Source organism: Phocoena sinus, chromosome 13 (assembly GCF_008692025.1).
Source record: "Phocoena sinus isolate mPhoSin1 chromosome 13, mPhoSin1.pri, whole genome shotgun sequence".
Classification (NCBI taxonomy): Eukaryota; Metazoa; Chordata; class Mammalia; order Artiodactyla; family Phocoenidae; genus Phocoena; species Phocoena sinus.
Window position 1 is genome coordinate 86170259 of NC_045775.1, and position 15356 is coordinate 86185614.

The 15356-nt window shown below is 43.7% G+C and overlaps 1 protein-coding gene across 2 annotated transcripts in view; it reads left to right on the top strand.

The window, feature by feature from the left end:
* Positions 1–15356, top strand: part of SLC9A2 (solute carrier family 9 member A2) — an 89190-nt gene that overhangs the window by 55292 nt on the left and 18542 nt on the right. For both annotated transcript variants that reach the window (XM_032653119.1, XM_032653120.1), the window contains exons 4-7: positions 3372–3589; positions 4038–4240; positions 12449–12538; positions 13253–13323. In XM_032653119.1, the coding sequence (XP_032509010.1) occupies positions 3372–3589; positions 4038–4240; positions 12449–12538; positions 13253–13323 (582 nt within the window). The remainder of the gene's footprint in view (positions 1–3371; positions 3590–4037; positions 4241–12448; positions 12539–13252; positions 13324–15356) is intronic.

Consider the following 15356-nt stretch of genomic DNA (forward strand, 5'->3'; position numbering starts at 1 on the left):
GGGGACTTCGCCAATGTGATCAAGTTAGGGTCTTGAGATGGGGAGAGAACAGTGGATTATCCGGGTGGGCTGGATGAAATCACAAGGGTCCTTATGAGAGGAAGGCAGGAGGGTCAGAGTCAGAGGAGATGGGACCAGGCAGGCAGAGGTCAGCATGACAGGGCCATGAGCCACGGGATGTGAGCAGCCTCCGGAAAGTAGAAAAGGCAAGGAACTGATTCTCCCCTAGAGCCTCCTGAAGTAACACAGTCCTGTCGGCACCTTGACATTAGCCCCAGATCAAGAAGAGAATGAAAATGATTTTGGACTTATGACTTCTGGAAGTGTAAGGTGATAAACCTGTGTTATTGTTAAGCCACTAAGTATTTACTAATACCACAGCCATAGGAAACCAGTGAAAGAGGCTTGTGATTGGGAACGGATGCACATGGCCGTGGCAGGGGAGGAGGACCTCATTTTCATCAGGGATAATCGAGCCCCGGTCCGGGAGGATCCCACATGCCGCGGAGCGGCTGGGCCCGTGAGCCATGGCCACTGAGCCTGCGCATCCGGAGCCTGTGCTCCGCAACGGGAGAGGCCACAACAGTGAGAGGCCCGCATACCGCAAAAAAAAAAAAAAAAAGAAAGAGCAAGAGTTAGGGCCCTAACAGTTCTGGCTTTGAGTCAGACTGCCTGGGTTAAAATCCTGGCACCACCATCAATTAGTTGTGTGACCTTGAGTCACTGGACCTCTGTCTGCCTTTGTTCTCTCATCCGTAAAATGGGAACCATGACAGAACTTGCCTCAGAGGCGTGTAAGGAGGTTTACTGACATAACTCATACAAAGCGTTTGCACCGTCCCTGGCAGAGTGGAGGCTCTGTAGACGTGGACTCTTATTGGATAAGCCCTCAGCTCTTCACAGGCTTTGCTGTGTGTTTGTGCTGCTGCATTTTACTGGCCCGTTTAGTAAGGTTCTCTTTGTTTGGGGAGCCACAGGAATTATGCATTCCTCACTCATATCAGTCTGAAAGAAATACCTGCTCTTTCTGTGGGCAGGGACGTTGAGGCTAAATGCATGGTCCTTGGCTTGGGGGGGGTCTTTGTTTTGTTTTCATAGGCGGCACAGAATAGATATACGTGTTTTCTACGGAAGGAACAGGTCGGTTCCTTGCAATGAGATATATTCGTGGTTACCTGTTTAGGTCTCAACTCAGAAGGCCCTTAGATTTTCATTCTTCTACTTATCCTTATGCCTAGAGTAGGAAGATTTTGGTAAAACATCAGACATCTCAGGGTAAGGGAGACTAAGTGCAGTGGTTGAAGGGGGTTGGGGGAAAGCTTGTAGGGTCATTGCAGCTCTAGAGCTCTGAGAAGGTGGGAAACTTCACAGATCATGACCAGTGATTAGCTCATGGCACAGTTCTCACTCAGTGGAAGGCAGGCAGCTCACTCAGATTCTGTGCTGTTTTATTCTACAGCACCCTTGGATAATGATGCCTTTTTGGTAATTTCTAGTAACTGTGTCTCCTTAGATGGAGGCTGGTATGAGCTATCACCCAGCTCATACTAAATTTCCCCCTGTGGGTGGCCTTTGAGTTGGCTGGGGGTACATTCCAGCCAAGAAGACAGCACAGAGCAGGGCCCCTTTGGGAAATTACAGACCGTTGAGCATGTGCTGGGTGCTCAGTGGAGAGAGGGCCGGGGGTCGGGGCACCTGGAATTGTCACTCAGGGGAGAGTGTGCAGGGCTTCGGGCACCCAACCTAGGAGTCTGGGCTGTATCCTGAGCCCTTCCTTCCCCAGACTGTGCAGAGGTGTGGTATTATACTAGATGTGGTGCATATAGACAATGGAATATTACCCAGCCGTCAAAAAGAATGAAACAATGCCATTTGCAGCAACGTGAATGGAACTAGAGATTATCACACTGAGTGAAGTCAGACAGAAAAGGACAACTATCGTACGATATCGCTTATATGCAGAATCTGAAAAAAAAATGATACAAATGAATTTATTTACAAAACAGAAACAGACTCAGAGAAGGAACTTATGGCTAGCAGTGGGGAAAGGTGGGGGAAGGGATAGTTAGGGAGTTTGGGATTGACATGTACATACTACTATATTTATTTATTTTTTTATAGATTTATTTATTTATTCTTGGCTGCATTGGGTCTTCGTTGCTGCTTGCAGGCTTTTCTCTAGTTGCAGCGAGTGGGCTCTACTCTTCGTTGTGGTGCGTGGGCTTCTCATTGTGGTGGCTTCTCCTGTTGTGGAGCATGGGCTCTAGGCGCACGGGCTTCAGTAGTTGTGGCACGTGGGCTCAGTAGTTGCGGCTTGCGGGCTTTAGAGCGCAGGCTCAGTAGTTGTGGTGCATGGGCTTAGCTGCTCTGCGGCATGTGGGATCTTCCTGGACCTGGGCTCGAACCCGTGTCCCCTGCATTGGCAGGCGGATTCTTAACCACTGCACCACCAGGGAAGCTCACACACTACTATATTTAAAATAGATAACCAACAAGGACCTACTGTATAGCACAGGGAACTCTGCTCAATATTCTGTAACAACCTAAATGGGAAGAGAATTTGAAAAAGAATAGATACATGTATATGTATAACTGAATCACTTTTCTGTACACCTGAAACTAACACAATATTGTTAATCAACTATGTTCCAATATAAAATAAAAGTTAAAAAAAGATAGATGTCAAGGGAAAGGGACATGAAGACCTCTGTGGTCCCAGAGTTTTGGAAGTGCTGGGAAAACAAGCAAAACCGTTTCTTTCCACTAGGAATTTTCAGAGCCTGTGAATACGTTTTGAATTTCCCAGAAGTGGATATCGTAGATAAGTAGAAATGAGACCCAGAACTAAGGCATCGGGGTAAAAAAGAGTGGGTGGGTCCAAGAGATCCAGGATGAGGGTTAGAAAACAATTGGTGACCAGTAAGATGGTGAGGGGGGCAGCAAGGAGATGCAGAGAGAATTCCAATGTGACCATAGTTTCAAGCTTAGGATTTTAAGCGATAGCTTAGCATTTGGGGCCCTAGAGGAATAGAGAAGATGGAACTGGCTTTATAGGAAGATAATGGGTTTTGAATTTATTACGGACTCGTTTATCTATATTTGTGATACTGGCAGTATAGCTGATGATGCCAAAGTCCACATCCCCAGGCTAGAAAGCTGTGTAGAGCCGGGCACTTGGAGCCATGGGTATCGATGAAGACCTCTAGAGACAGTAGGGTTTCCAAGGATGCAACTCACGTTCACTTACCAAACTCAGTCAGTGGTGCTGTCGTCACGGTGGAAGGGTGGAGCCACCAGTTAGCTAAGTGCTGACTGATGAGCTGATTAGGACCCTTGCCCTGTTTAAACTGAGGCTGCCTCTCTTCTTGTAGGATCATAGCTTGTGCAATGACCATGAATAAGTACGTGGAAGAAAACGTGTCTCAGAAATCCTACACGACCATCAAGTATTTCATGAAGATGCTGAGCAGCGTCAGCGAGACCCTGATCTTCATCTTCATGGGCGTGTCCACCGTGGGGAAGAACCACGAGTGGAACTGGGCCTTCGTCTGCTTCACCCTGGCCTTCTGCCTGATCTGGAGGGCGCTGGGTAATGAGCGTGTATCCCCTGCGTGAGCGCTGGGGGTCGCGCGTGGAGAGATGGGCCCTTCCTCCTGCCCCTCCCCTTGGTGGCCGCTGCAGCCACTTCTTTTCTTGAAGTCTTGAGCTCTTGTCTTTCTTATCTCCTTCCTCCACCCCCTTGCTCTCCACAGCCTCTCCCTTCTCCTGTTTCTCCTCCTCTACCCTCATCCTGACATACTCTTTCCTCCCCGGAGTATTTTCATGCGTTTCCTTTAAGTGGAATTAACCTCTCTTGGCGTCTCTGATTCCAAGAGCCCAGTGATGCGAGGCAGGAGGAGGAATGCGGGCAGGATGGTAGGAAAGGGACCCGTTTGGAAATACTTTACCCTGAAACAGAAGCCCAGAAAATGCGCCTTCACGTTCCTGTGTCCTGGCCTCACACAGTCTGTTTCCTTTGGTTTTGTTTTTCTTCTCAGGTGTCTTTGTCCTGACCCAGGCCATTAACTGGTTCCGGACGATTCCCCTGACCTTCAAGGACCAGTTCATCATTGCCTACGGTGGGCTCCGCGGGGCCATCTGTTTCGCACTGGTGTTTCTCCTTCCTGCTGCCGTATTTCCCCGGAAAAAGCTGTTCATCACGGCGGCAATAGTGGTCATATTCTTCACTGTCTTCATCCTGGTGAGTGGAGCTCGGTCTCCCGGCAAAGTCTCTCGCTTTATCAGGAGGAAACAAGGTCACTCAGGTGACCATCGTGAACTCCTTTTACATGATGCCAAGGTGCCTTGAGGCTTAGGTAGTTAGGACATGAGGGAAAATGGTGTTTCCTCACGTCACTGGGTTGTGCAGGGGCCTGAGGGTGTCCAATTTGGTCACTTGGCTGACACAGAAGAATTGCTATTTAAGGAAACTCAGCTGTGTGAGCTGAGCTCCCTCCTGGAAATTTATGAGCTGCACTTGCTAATCCTCGGCATTTGTCTTCCTCTCTGACCTAGTAAGTGTGCTCATTAAATGCTGGTTGTGCGATGACCTCCCAGCAGCTCTTTGACATGGGTTCACTGCGTCCCTTGAAACGATGGGAGGGGTGACTACACATTTAAAATGGGGAGGTGGACAGCTGTGGTAGGAGGGCGTGGGTCTGGGTCAAGATCCTGACTTTGCAAGTTCATCAACTCCTTTAAGTTAATTATCCAGCCCTTAGGAGATTCGGTTCTGCGGATAGTCATTTAGAAATTACGTCTGGGGCTCCTCTGTGTGCCAGACAGTGCTCTGGGTGCTTAGGATCCAAGAGTGAGCAAAACCCAGAAATATCCCCGACCCTGCAAAGCTTCCATTCCAGTGAAAGTAAACAGAGTAAGTGAGGGAATTAGAGTCTGTTAGAGGGTGAGAGACGCCGGACAGTAGGAAGCTGTAGGGCTCAGGCCTGGTGAGGGTGGAGTCGTGTTACAATTCTGGATGGAATAGTCGTGGAAGGCAATGGTGAAAAACATACTTGAGTAAAGGTTTGCAGGGGGGAAAAGGATTAGCTGAGCTGAAGAACATTCCAGGCAAATGGGACTAAAGACAAAGGTCTGGAGGTGGTGTGCACGTAGCCCACGTGGCCGCTGGAGGGCAGTGTGGTTTAGGAGAGAGGAGGTGAGGGAGAGTCCGGAGTCCTAGGTCATGTGGGGCAGCGGGGGCCATCGGGCCAGTGTCAGCACGTTGGCTCCTGTCCAGGTGAAACGGAAGCATCCAAGTTTGGGGCAGAAGCGTGACGTGTTTTACTTGGTAAAAGGAGCCCCTGGCCGCTGTGAGAAGAGGCTGTTAAGAGGAAAGGATAAGAGTGGGAAAGGCAGTGTGGGACCCAGAGCAGTGATCAGGCAAGATGGTAAGAAGGGGCAGAGGCTGGTGAATGATGGCGGCTGGGGGTGAGCCCGGGACCCCGACTCCAGAGGCAAGCTCAGAACTGCGGGGAGCTCTGCTGACCGCCCCCGCGCCCCGCCGAGAGAGAAGACAGTATTACCCAGTTACGGTTAGGGATAGTTCCAGTTAGAGGGACACGTACTAGTTTGGTTCAGACATCCCAGGTTGGTTTGATTTTCTCAACGCAGGGAGACGGCGCCCCAGGGGTGGAGAGGAGAAGCAGACTCCCTGCTTTCATCTTTTCACTGTGTGTTTGCAGGAACCTTGGAACAAGCATGCAATTAGCTAGTCTCACGCGTCTGAGGCAGCGTTGTGAAGGGAACCCATTTTTTTTAACTTTTCATTTTATATTGGAGTAGAGTTGATGGACAATGTTGTGTTAGTTTCAGGTGTGCAGCAAAGTGAGTCAGTTCTACACATACAAATATTCTTTATTTTTTTCAACCCAGTTTTTTTTAAAATTGTGGTAAAATACACATAACATAAAACTTACCACTGTAACAGTTTTAAAGGGTACAATTCATTGACGTTACATACATTTACAGTGTTGAGCAGCCATCATGACTATCTAACTCCAGAACTTTTTCGTAACCCCAAGTGGAAATCCCGTACCCGTTAGGCAGTCACTCTCCTCCCGTCCCTTCGCCCAACCCCTGGCAACCACTAATGTGCTCATTTGCCTGTTTTTCTTCTTCTTTTTTTATGTTTTTGACATTTTAGAAACTTTATTAAGGAAAATTTTCAAATATACATTAAGTGTAAAGAGGATAGTATAACAAATGCCCCACGTTAACGACACAAGTTGTTTTTCAGACTCTGCTCAATATTATGTAAAAATTCTTTCCAACTGGGAAAGAATTTGAAAAAGAAAGTGAATCTATTTTGCCTTGAGCCCTTTAATGTCTCAGGAGCAGCCTAGGGCAGAGTGCTTGAGGGGGACAAGTCAGGCCTGGGAGTCACTCTCCAGCTCTTCCCAAGCTAGCTGCCCTTTCCTAACGCCCCACAGAAAGCCCTGCCCAGCCTGAGTCAATGCTCTGGACTCTTCTCCAGGCGCTCAGAAATCAAGGTGTCACATCTGAGTATCAAATACAAAAAGAGAACCATGTCAGTCTAGAGCACCTAAGAACCAGGTCGTTTGGAGATGAATCTATCGGCCGTTATGTCTACACAAATATCCATAGTGTAAAACCAGCCCCGTACCCCCAACCCCATGGGTGTATGCCTCGTAACGTGAGATAAAAAAAGACTGAATAAAAAGATGTAATTCCAGAGAGGACACGCAAAATGCAAGCTCAGGTGGTTTAGTTATTAGATTCGACAGACATAACATTGCACTTCTGCATTCAGAACAAACATCACATAGGAAAAAGGAAAATATTACAATAAATGTATACTGCTGTTCATTGAATGTATGCGTACAGGTGGTCAGTATAAGGTGTCACTTTTACACTCTTGGTATTTTGGCTTTTTGGAATCGTACCTCAGGCATAAGGTCTAAGTGAAGTTTTGAGTCCCCACGTTAAAGGACTACACACCCGCTTTGGATGAGCGCTGTGTATATCCATAGTTAACGTTGATTAAGAAAGTTTTTAATGTGATAGAGTAACAACAGTAGCGGCAACAAACAAAACAGTTGTGTTGGCTCTGTTTGGTATTGTAAACGTAGCAAGTAAACCCTTCAGTGATGGCGATTTTGGGGGGTCCATATTTGGCATCTGCAAGCATGCCCCGTGGACAGTCTTCTGCTCTGATTAGGTTTAAGGATGACCCTGCGACACGCACTGTGACGCCCATAGGAAGAATAATTGTGTGGTCCCACACCTCCTGTTCCCTTCCCTTCGCTGTGGTCTGCCCCATCCCCTCTCTGTGTGCAAAGACTGGAGACTAACGGCTATCACTTGGGTCCTTGACCTGACCCCTTTCCCTCCCATTTCCTATCCCCCACTGGTCTTTAGGAGACGATGAACACACACGTGCACAAACACACAAATACACACACGCTGCCTTCAGAAAGGTTCTTTTTTCCAGAATACATCCATTATTAGGGGACTCAGGGAAAGGAGCCTGGGAGGAGAGACTTAGTGGGTTCCAAACATAGTAGAAACAACTAATTATCGTCCATGCATACAATTTTGCCTTCTGATGAATAGCGATGCATTCTTCTCCAAATGACGACTTTTATGTTGATGGACCTATCATTAAACATTAAAATGCCTTTCCCTCTTATTTTAGTATTTCTTGTAGGAAGTATTTTAATACTTCCATCCTGATACTCGTGAGTTAGCACCATCTTCTAAAGCAGAATTTCCTGTGACACGTGGCTTATTATTTGATACTAAGATTTATAATGAGAATTTAAACGTTCCTTGAGTCACGTTGATAATTAGAGAAAGTAGCCTCTGGATGAAGCCATTAACATCTTCCCGGAAAACAGTCTTGCTTGGAGAATAGTGAATGAGTAAACGATTCTGATTCCTTGGACGTGTACGTTCGTTTTCATATAAACAAGATTGGTAATGATATAGAAAATATAAGCTATCTCTCTTGCTTTAAAATGATATTCAAGATTGAGGCAGGGTAGAATCCAGCAGTAGAAAGCACAGACGTTGGAGTGGGCTGTTCTGGGTTAGTGTTCTGGCCCAGCTCTTCATAGGATCTGTTGAGCCTCGGTTTGCTTTGCTCTAAGGTCTGAATCGTGGTACCTCCCTCCCAGGCAGTGGAGAGGAAATATGTATGTAAACACAATACCTGATGCAAGGTTTTAACCTGATGATTTGCTCTGTTTGCATTATAACATTAAGTAAAATGATAATAGGAGAAAGAAAAACTTAACTCCTTTCAATGTATTTCAGAGCCCAATAATTATTATTCAGTTAGTCCCTCTAATTATAGGGCAGAACCTCACAATTCTGGAAATTCATTGAGTAGTTAAGGAGAAGTCCATCAAGGAGCACGGTTGACTGGAATTCCAAGAGCGGAGTCTCTTTTTGCCTCCATCATGGATTAGTGTTGTAATCTGTTGCTAAGCCATTGTCCGAAACTGACGAGTCTGCATTTCACCCTACTTGCAAGGTAGCAAGCTCCTCCTTGAATACCTTTATGGTTCTCATCCCACTTACCCCATTCTAAAATAAACACCGTGTGTACAACCAGATTTACGATCTCTGCGGTCAAGTTTGGAATGTGAAAAAGCCTTATATAGGATAGCATAGCAATGACAGTAATATTTTTTAATGAATGAAAACAGTTTCTTCAAGTCTTTCTGGAAATTGCCTGCCTGTTAAATCAGCAAAGAAATATAAAGCCGTTCCCCACCCCCTGCCCTCACCCCGCTTTGTTTTTCTGCAAAATTTAATTGCAAAAAAACAAAAATGAAAGAAATCATTTTCTTCCAAAAGAACAGACCCCAAGATGCTCCTTCTTCAATCAGGCAGCAGTGCCTTTTACTTTCTCACTTTACTGGGAGCAGAAGGGTGAGGGTGGGCGGAAAGCAGAGATGGCCGAGGGAAAAAATAAAGCTTACCTCGCTGTCCTTCTTCCCGGGCTGCTGTGTGACAGTTCCCCTCTGCCATGCCCGACTCTGGGGTGTTGTGTTTATTGCGCTAAAGCCAAATGAATGGGTGAAAATTTAACTTGTGCTTTGCAAATACTTTTTTCATTGGTTTGAAGGAAAACTAAGGGGTTTCTTTATTTTTTCACCCACATGGATGGTAACAAGCTGTTTTTCTAAGCCTTGTCAGGCTGTTCCTCAGGTGACCAAAATGAGGAATTCTGCAATGTGGTAAAATAAGGTGCATTTTCAAAGGTATTCTTTTTTTTTTTTTTTTTTACTGTGTCCCCCAACCAGAGACTCAGGCTCTTAGAATATAACATCCAGCTTGGGGAACTTAATATGACATTCGGATGCCATGTCCTCTCCCTCCAAAATAGATGGATTGAGGAAGGAACGAACAAAGAGAGGGAGAGAAAGTAAGGCAGAACCTATCAAATAATTCCATTTGAGCACAGCATGACAACTGCAAATAATTTTAAGAGAGAATGGGAACTATTAAAAAGGAACTGGTTAAACAAATACTTCTTTTGGGGGTTTAATTTAATTAATTAATTTTTATATCAGAGTATAGTGGCTTTACAATGTTGTGTTAGTTTCTGCTGTACAATGAAGCGAAACAGCTATATGTATACATATACCCCTCCCTCTTGGACCTCCCTCCCCCCATCCCACCCATCTAGGTCATCAGAGAGCACCAAAGCTGAGCTCCCTGGGCTGTACAGCAGGTTCCCACTAGCTAGCTATTTTACACATGGTACTGTATATATGTCAATCCTCATCTCTCAATTCATCCCGCCCCTCCTTCCCCCCACACAGTGTCTACACCTCCATTCTCTATGTCTGTGTCTCTGTTCCTGCCCAGCAAATAGGTTCATCTGTACAAATGTGTATTTTTAACTGAGACGTGTCATTGCATCTCATCCATACTTTTATTAATTATAAACTTAATTATGTTGTAGTTTTAGAAACTCGACTTGACCTGGGCGCTGGGCCACACTTGCTTCCTCTAGTAGATCAGTTTTGTTTTGTTTATTCTAGGTTATCCGTCTAGTGGAAGAAATCAGCTTAGTGACTGGGGCAGGCCCCGTGTCCCATCTTTACCTTTATGTCCTATATTTACAAATATAAGGCACTCACTTATTATTAACTGAATGAATACCTGGTAGAGAAAAGCATGTGAAACAACACTTAGTATCCTCAGAACACATTGTGTCATTTTATAAATAGCACTGACTTTGTTGGTTTTTTTTTTCCTGGAGCTATTATTAGCCTAGAGGCTTCATGGAATCTAAAACTCAGTGAAATCACCCATCGCTGTAAACCACATGTTGACACCTATTTTCATTTACATAAGTTAAAAATTACAGAATATGTGTTGATTGGAAAATGGTTATTACCCCCTATGTTATTTCAAAGTGGCAGACTGAACTACAAGTAGAACACAAGGTGCGTCATGCCAAACTTGCTCAAAGTCATTCATGTTTTAGAAAGTGAAAGTGAAGCTGAAAAATGCCCAAAGCTGGACTGATGGAACAAAATTAATGACCTCCTTTACAAAATGTGTGTGTGTCACAGTTTATGTTACCAGAAACATTCTTAAAGACCTAAAGACATGCAGAGAGGTGAGCGAGGAACCAGTCGTGTCAGGGAGCGTCTCTCAACACATCCACCCCTCCCCGTAAATCCAGTAATCCCTCCTGGTCATGAATTCTTCATGCCGAGTGATGGCAGCTATCGACCAGCCAGGCAAGAAACTCGGGGATCTTCCTGGACCCCGCATTGTCACCCCCTCCTCCCTTGGCCTATTTTAGTGCCCGTATCACAAAATTTTAAACATAATAGCGATAGTTTGTTTTGGGAGCTGTTAGTTCCCCATCATTCTCCTTTCTCTAAATTTTTCTGGTTCCATTTACTCTTCCAGATTAATTTTGAACATTTTCTCAACTTCTAAATATTCACGTTTCTTAAAAATCCGTTGGAATATGTTATCGAAATTGTATCGCACATGTATTGAGGTAAAATTGCCATCATAATACTGTTAACTAATCCCACCAAGGAACTTTGTGTGGTTTTTTTCAGACTCAAATCTTTTTAATATCCTTTAATTACATTTTACAGTTCTCTTTGTAAAGGCTTTTTGTGCATTTCATCATAGGATTATATACTGTATTATGTACTTCTGTAGAGAGTATGAAAGTATGTGTGTGTGTGTATATATATATATATAATCCATATAGTATAATATATAATATAGTAGTATAAACTAGTATTAAATATATTCTCTCCCATTCTATCTCTCACTATACATGTATGTCTCATTGCTATTTTGTAGGTGTTTATTCTGTTTTTTTTTTAATTAGTATATGGGATGGATTTGTGTATGTTCTTTTTATGTTTAGTCACTTTACTAAACTTTCTTGTTATTTTTAAATGAAAAAAGATTGTTGTCGATTTTTTAGGACAAAAACTAGGTCATCCTTGAGCAACAAAAACCTTGTCACTCTATTTTCAGTATCTATGCTTTCCCCTCTATCTCTTCCTATTTCATTGACCAGGACAAGCATTGTGGAACAGCAGGTTGGGAGTATCTTTGTGTTGTTCCTACTTCTAACAGAAATGCTTTTAATGTTTCATTATTAAGTCAGATGTTCACTAGAGATTTCTGGCAGATATTTTTTATTATATTAAGGATTTTTTTCTCTTCCTTACTAAATAGCTTATGTTTCTCTCCATTTCCCAAGTGCCCTGTGAACATGCCCAAACCCACACTGGATCCTTTCTCATGGCTGGTCCTGTGCTCCCGTTAGGTCTCTGCTAGGTTCTGCTTCCAACAACTTGTAAGACTCTGATCCAGGGTTCCCTTTCTGCAGAGCCTTCCTTGACCCGTTCCCTGTGGGTCTCTCTCGTTCCTCCTGTGCTTACTTTATAACTGGTTTTGTGCATATCCTTCTCCTCATAAGACTATGAAGTCCTTGAGCTGAGGTCCTTAACTATCCATCCCTGTGTCCCAAATGCCTGAGCCGCCGACATGTACGCCATGAACGCTCAATTAAAATTGTTTAATAGATTAATGAATGAATCATTGAGATGTTTTCTGTGAATAATACAAGTAGGTGATTCCTCTGAACTGGATAATACTTTATTAATTTTTAGAATTACTTTCTTTTTCTATTTCTTAGAATTACATAGAATTAACGCTTTCAATTCCTTGCATTCTGTCCACTGTTTTGCTTCTAGTAGCAGGTTTGGGGACATGGCCCTCTGAAAATATGCCAGCTGTTAGAGAGGAAGAAGAAAAGTAACAAAATGTTACATATGCTGTGTTAAGTCTTGGGGGCAGGGTATCTTTTGTCAGTTATCAAAGTTTAGGAGAATAGAAGTTATTCTTGAATTTGACAAGAAGTTTCCCCTCTCCTCCTTGTTTTTCTGTGCAGGGAATAACTATCCGACCGCTGGTGGAGTTTCTTGATGTTAAGAGGTCCAATAAGAAACAGCAAGCTGTCAGTGAGGAAATCCATTGTCGGGTAGGTGTTAATGTAACCATAGTGTAACAATTTAAATGGTCAAAGGGAAAATTATTGGATTAAGTCAGACTGCTTGACACCATGGTGCTCATTTCCTGAAGAGGTAACTGGCAGAGGGTGAGGGGGGTGGGGTAGGGTAGAGGGTGGATGGAGAAGGGCGGGAATTGGGGGTAGAATGAACACAGCCCCGAGGAGGCTACACTCCTTCAGGAATACAGGAGTATCACTTCCTTCAACCTGAAATGTTTCTACTGGAAAATTATTACCATATTTCATATTTTCCAAAATTATGAACAGGCTGTTTTATTTATTTTTAACTTTTTATTTTATATTGTAGTATGTGCGATTAACAACGTTGTGATAGTTTCAGGTGCACAGCAAAGTGACTCAGCCATACATATACACGATAAGAAAAATAATCTATGAATTGCCTAAGATTGATATGACAAACATCTCATCAGCTTGTTCGAAGATGAACTGTTGTTTTATTGTTTATTCAAATAAACAAAAAGCAAAAACTGTCAGGGCCTTTGAAGTTTAAGCTTGATATTAAGAGAAATTTCTATAATTAGACTTTCTATAGATAAAATGTTTACAACTATAAGTAGAAATAAGAATTAGAATTTCTGTAAATAGAAATTCCTAATTTTTATGAATAGAAATGGAAATGACTGATTTGAGGTAAAATTAATCAGCCTGCTTTTTCTGTTTTAGTTTTTTGATCACGTGAAGACCGGGATTGAAGATGTTTGTGGACACTGGGGTCACAACTTTTGGAGAGACAAGTAAGAAGGCCTTTTGCCATTATTTTATTACGTGGCTCTGAATCAGTCTGGAAGCAGGACAATTTTTTTTTTTGAACAGGAAAATCAATTCAACAAATATTTATTAAACACTTACTCAGTGCAAGCCATGGTCTGTATATTAAAAAGAAAAATGGTATGGCCTTGAGGTGGTGGAAAAACTAAAAACATGGTTCAACCAATTTGTAAGTGCCTGGGACAGTACAGGGAGCAAGTAAGGCTCCATAGGAAGCAGGGCATATTGACTTGTGTTATTTTTCAGAGTTTCAAATCTTTCCTGTTGTGCCATAGTATGTCCTTTAAGGTAAAGTTTAGCTGTAATAGAGACCTGGAACAATAGTAGCTTTAACAAGATAGAAGCTTATTTCTCTCTTATGTAAATATCAGATAGGCAATGTACCTTTTTTTTTTTTTTTTTTTTTTTTGCGGTACGCGGGCCTCTCACTGTCGTGGCCTCTCCCATTGTGGAGCACAGGCTCCGGATGCGCAGGCTCAGTGGCCATGGCTCACGGGCCCAGCCGCTCCGCGGCATACGGGATCTTCCTGGACCGGGGCACGAACCTGTGTCGCCTGCATTGGCAGGCGGGCTCTAAACCACTGTGCCACCAGGGAAGCCCAGCAGTGTACCTTTAATAGATGAGCTACACTCCACAGATTACTCAGGGTTCCAGAACCCTTCCATCTAGTTGATCCCACCAAGAACCTCCATTTTCAAGGTTGCCTCTTAAACCAAAATGGCTGCTGCAGCATTAGCCATTGTGTACACATTCTGGGAATAAAGTCAATGAAGAGACAAAGAATATGTACTAGCTTCCTCCTAACCAAAGTTATCAGAAATTCCACACAATTCTTCCAGTTGAATCGCATGGCCTGGCCTTGTATGACCCGGACTAATTATATGGGCGGCCGAGGAATGCAGTCTGTTTGGTTAAAACTGGGGGCTCCATTACTATTTGTTCTCCCATATATGTTGAGGGGCTTTGTCAAATGCAGAACTCCAGAGCACCTGAGGAGATACATAGACTTGCCAAAATAACAAATATTTTTAAAGCTACACTTCTCTGGAAGATTATGTGCAGTTACATAGATGTGTATCTCTCTCTCTCTATTTACATATGTGTATATATGTATGATAATTAAGATTCAGTGCCTCTCTTCAAGGATCTCATAGTTGAAATACAAGAGGTAGACAGGCCAGGCAGAATTAGGTGCACACTTTAATATATTCTGAGATACAGACTTATGGGATCAAGAAGTAAGGATGGATTCAGACAGCAGGGTTAGGGCCAGTGGGGTGTCGGAGGAGCCAGCTCGCATGGGCTGGTGGGAGCTGACCGTATGTGTCTCCTCCCTGATCTAAGTTCAGTGCCGTCTACATTGGTGACTTGAATCAGCCATGGTGAGGGTGTGCCAGGTGACTGACAAATGCTACAAATCAGGGCCTCTTTTTTTCTCAGAAAGTAATTTGTTCACATTCACCGGCACATCACTGGCTGGGAAAGCCTTCTGAAGGCGTGCATTTCAGCTGGTCCCTGAAGAGAGATGGACAGGCTCCAAAGTGTACTTGGTGGATCCTTATCACCCTCTTGTTTTTTCTTTTCTAACTTGCTAACAGATCTTCCCCACTGCTGAACTTGACCAACCTACCAATTCATGTAGTTGAACATAAGTGCATTTCTGAGTGCTCACTGTTTGCTCACATGTTCTGCACGATACTGGAGTACATGAAAAGTGCAAGCCATAGACTTGAGCCTTTAAAATTTTGCAAGATAATAAAGGCAACAAAACAGTCACATAGGAAACAGGTGTGTGTGTGTGTGTGTGTGTGTGTGTGTGTGTGTGTGTGTATGTGAGAGACATTGGTAAGTAATGAGTTGCAGAGACTATAAGTGATGGCACAACCTTTACAAGCCTGACCACATTGTTTACTAATGTAGAAAGGCCCCTTGGATCTAGCCTGACTTCATAACTAAAGGAAAAATATTTTGTATGTATGGACAGAGTACCCAGTTAGC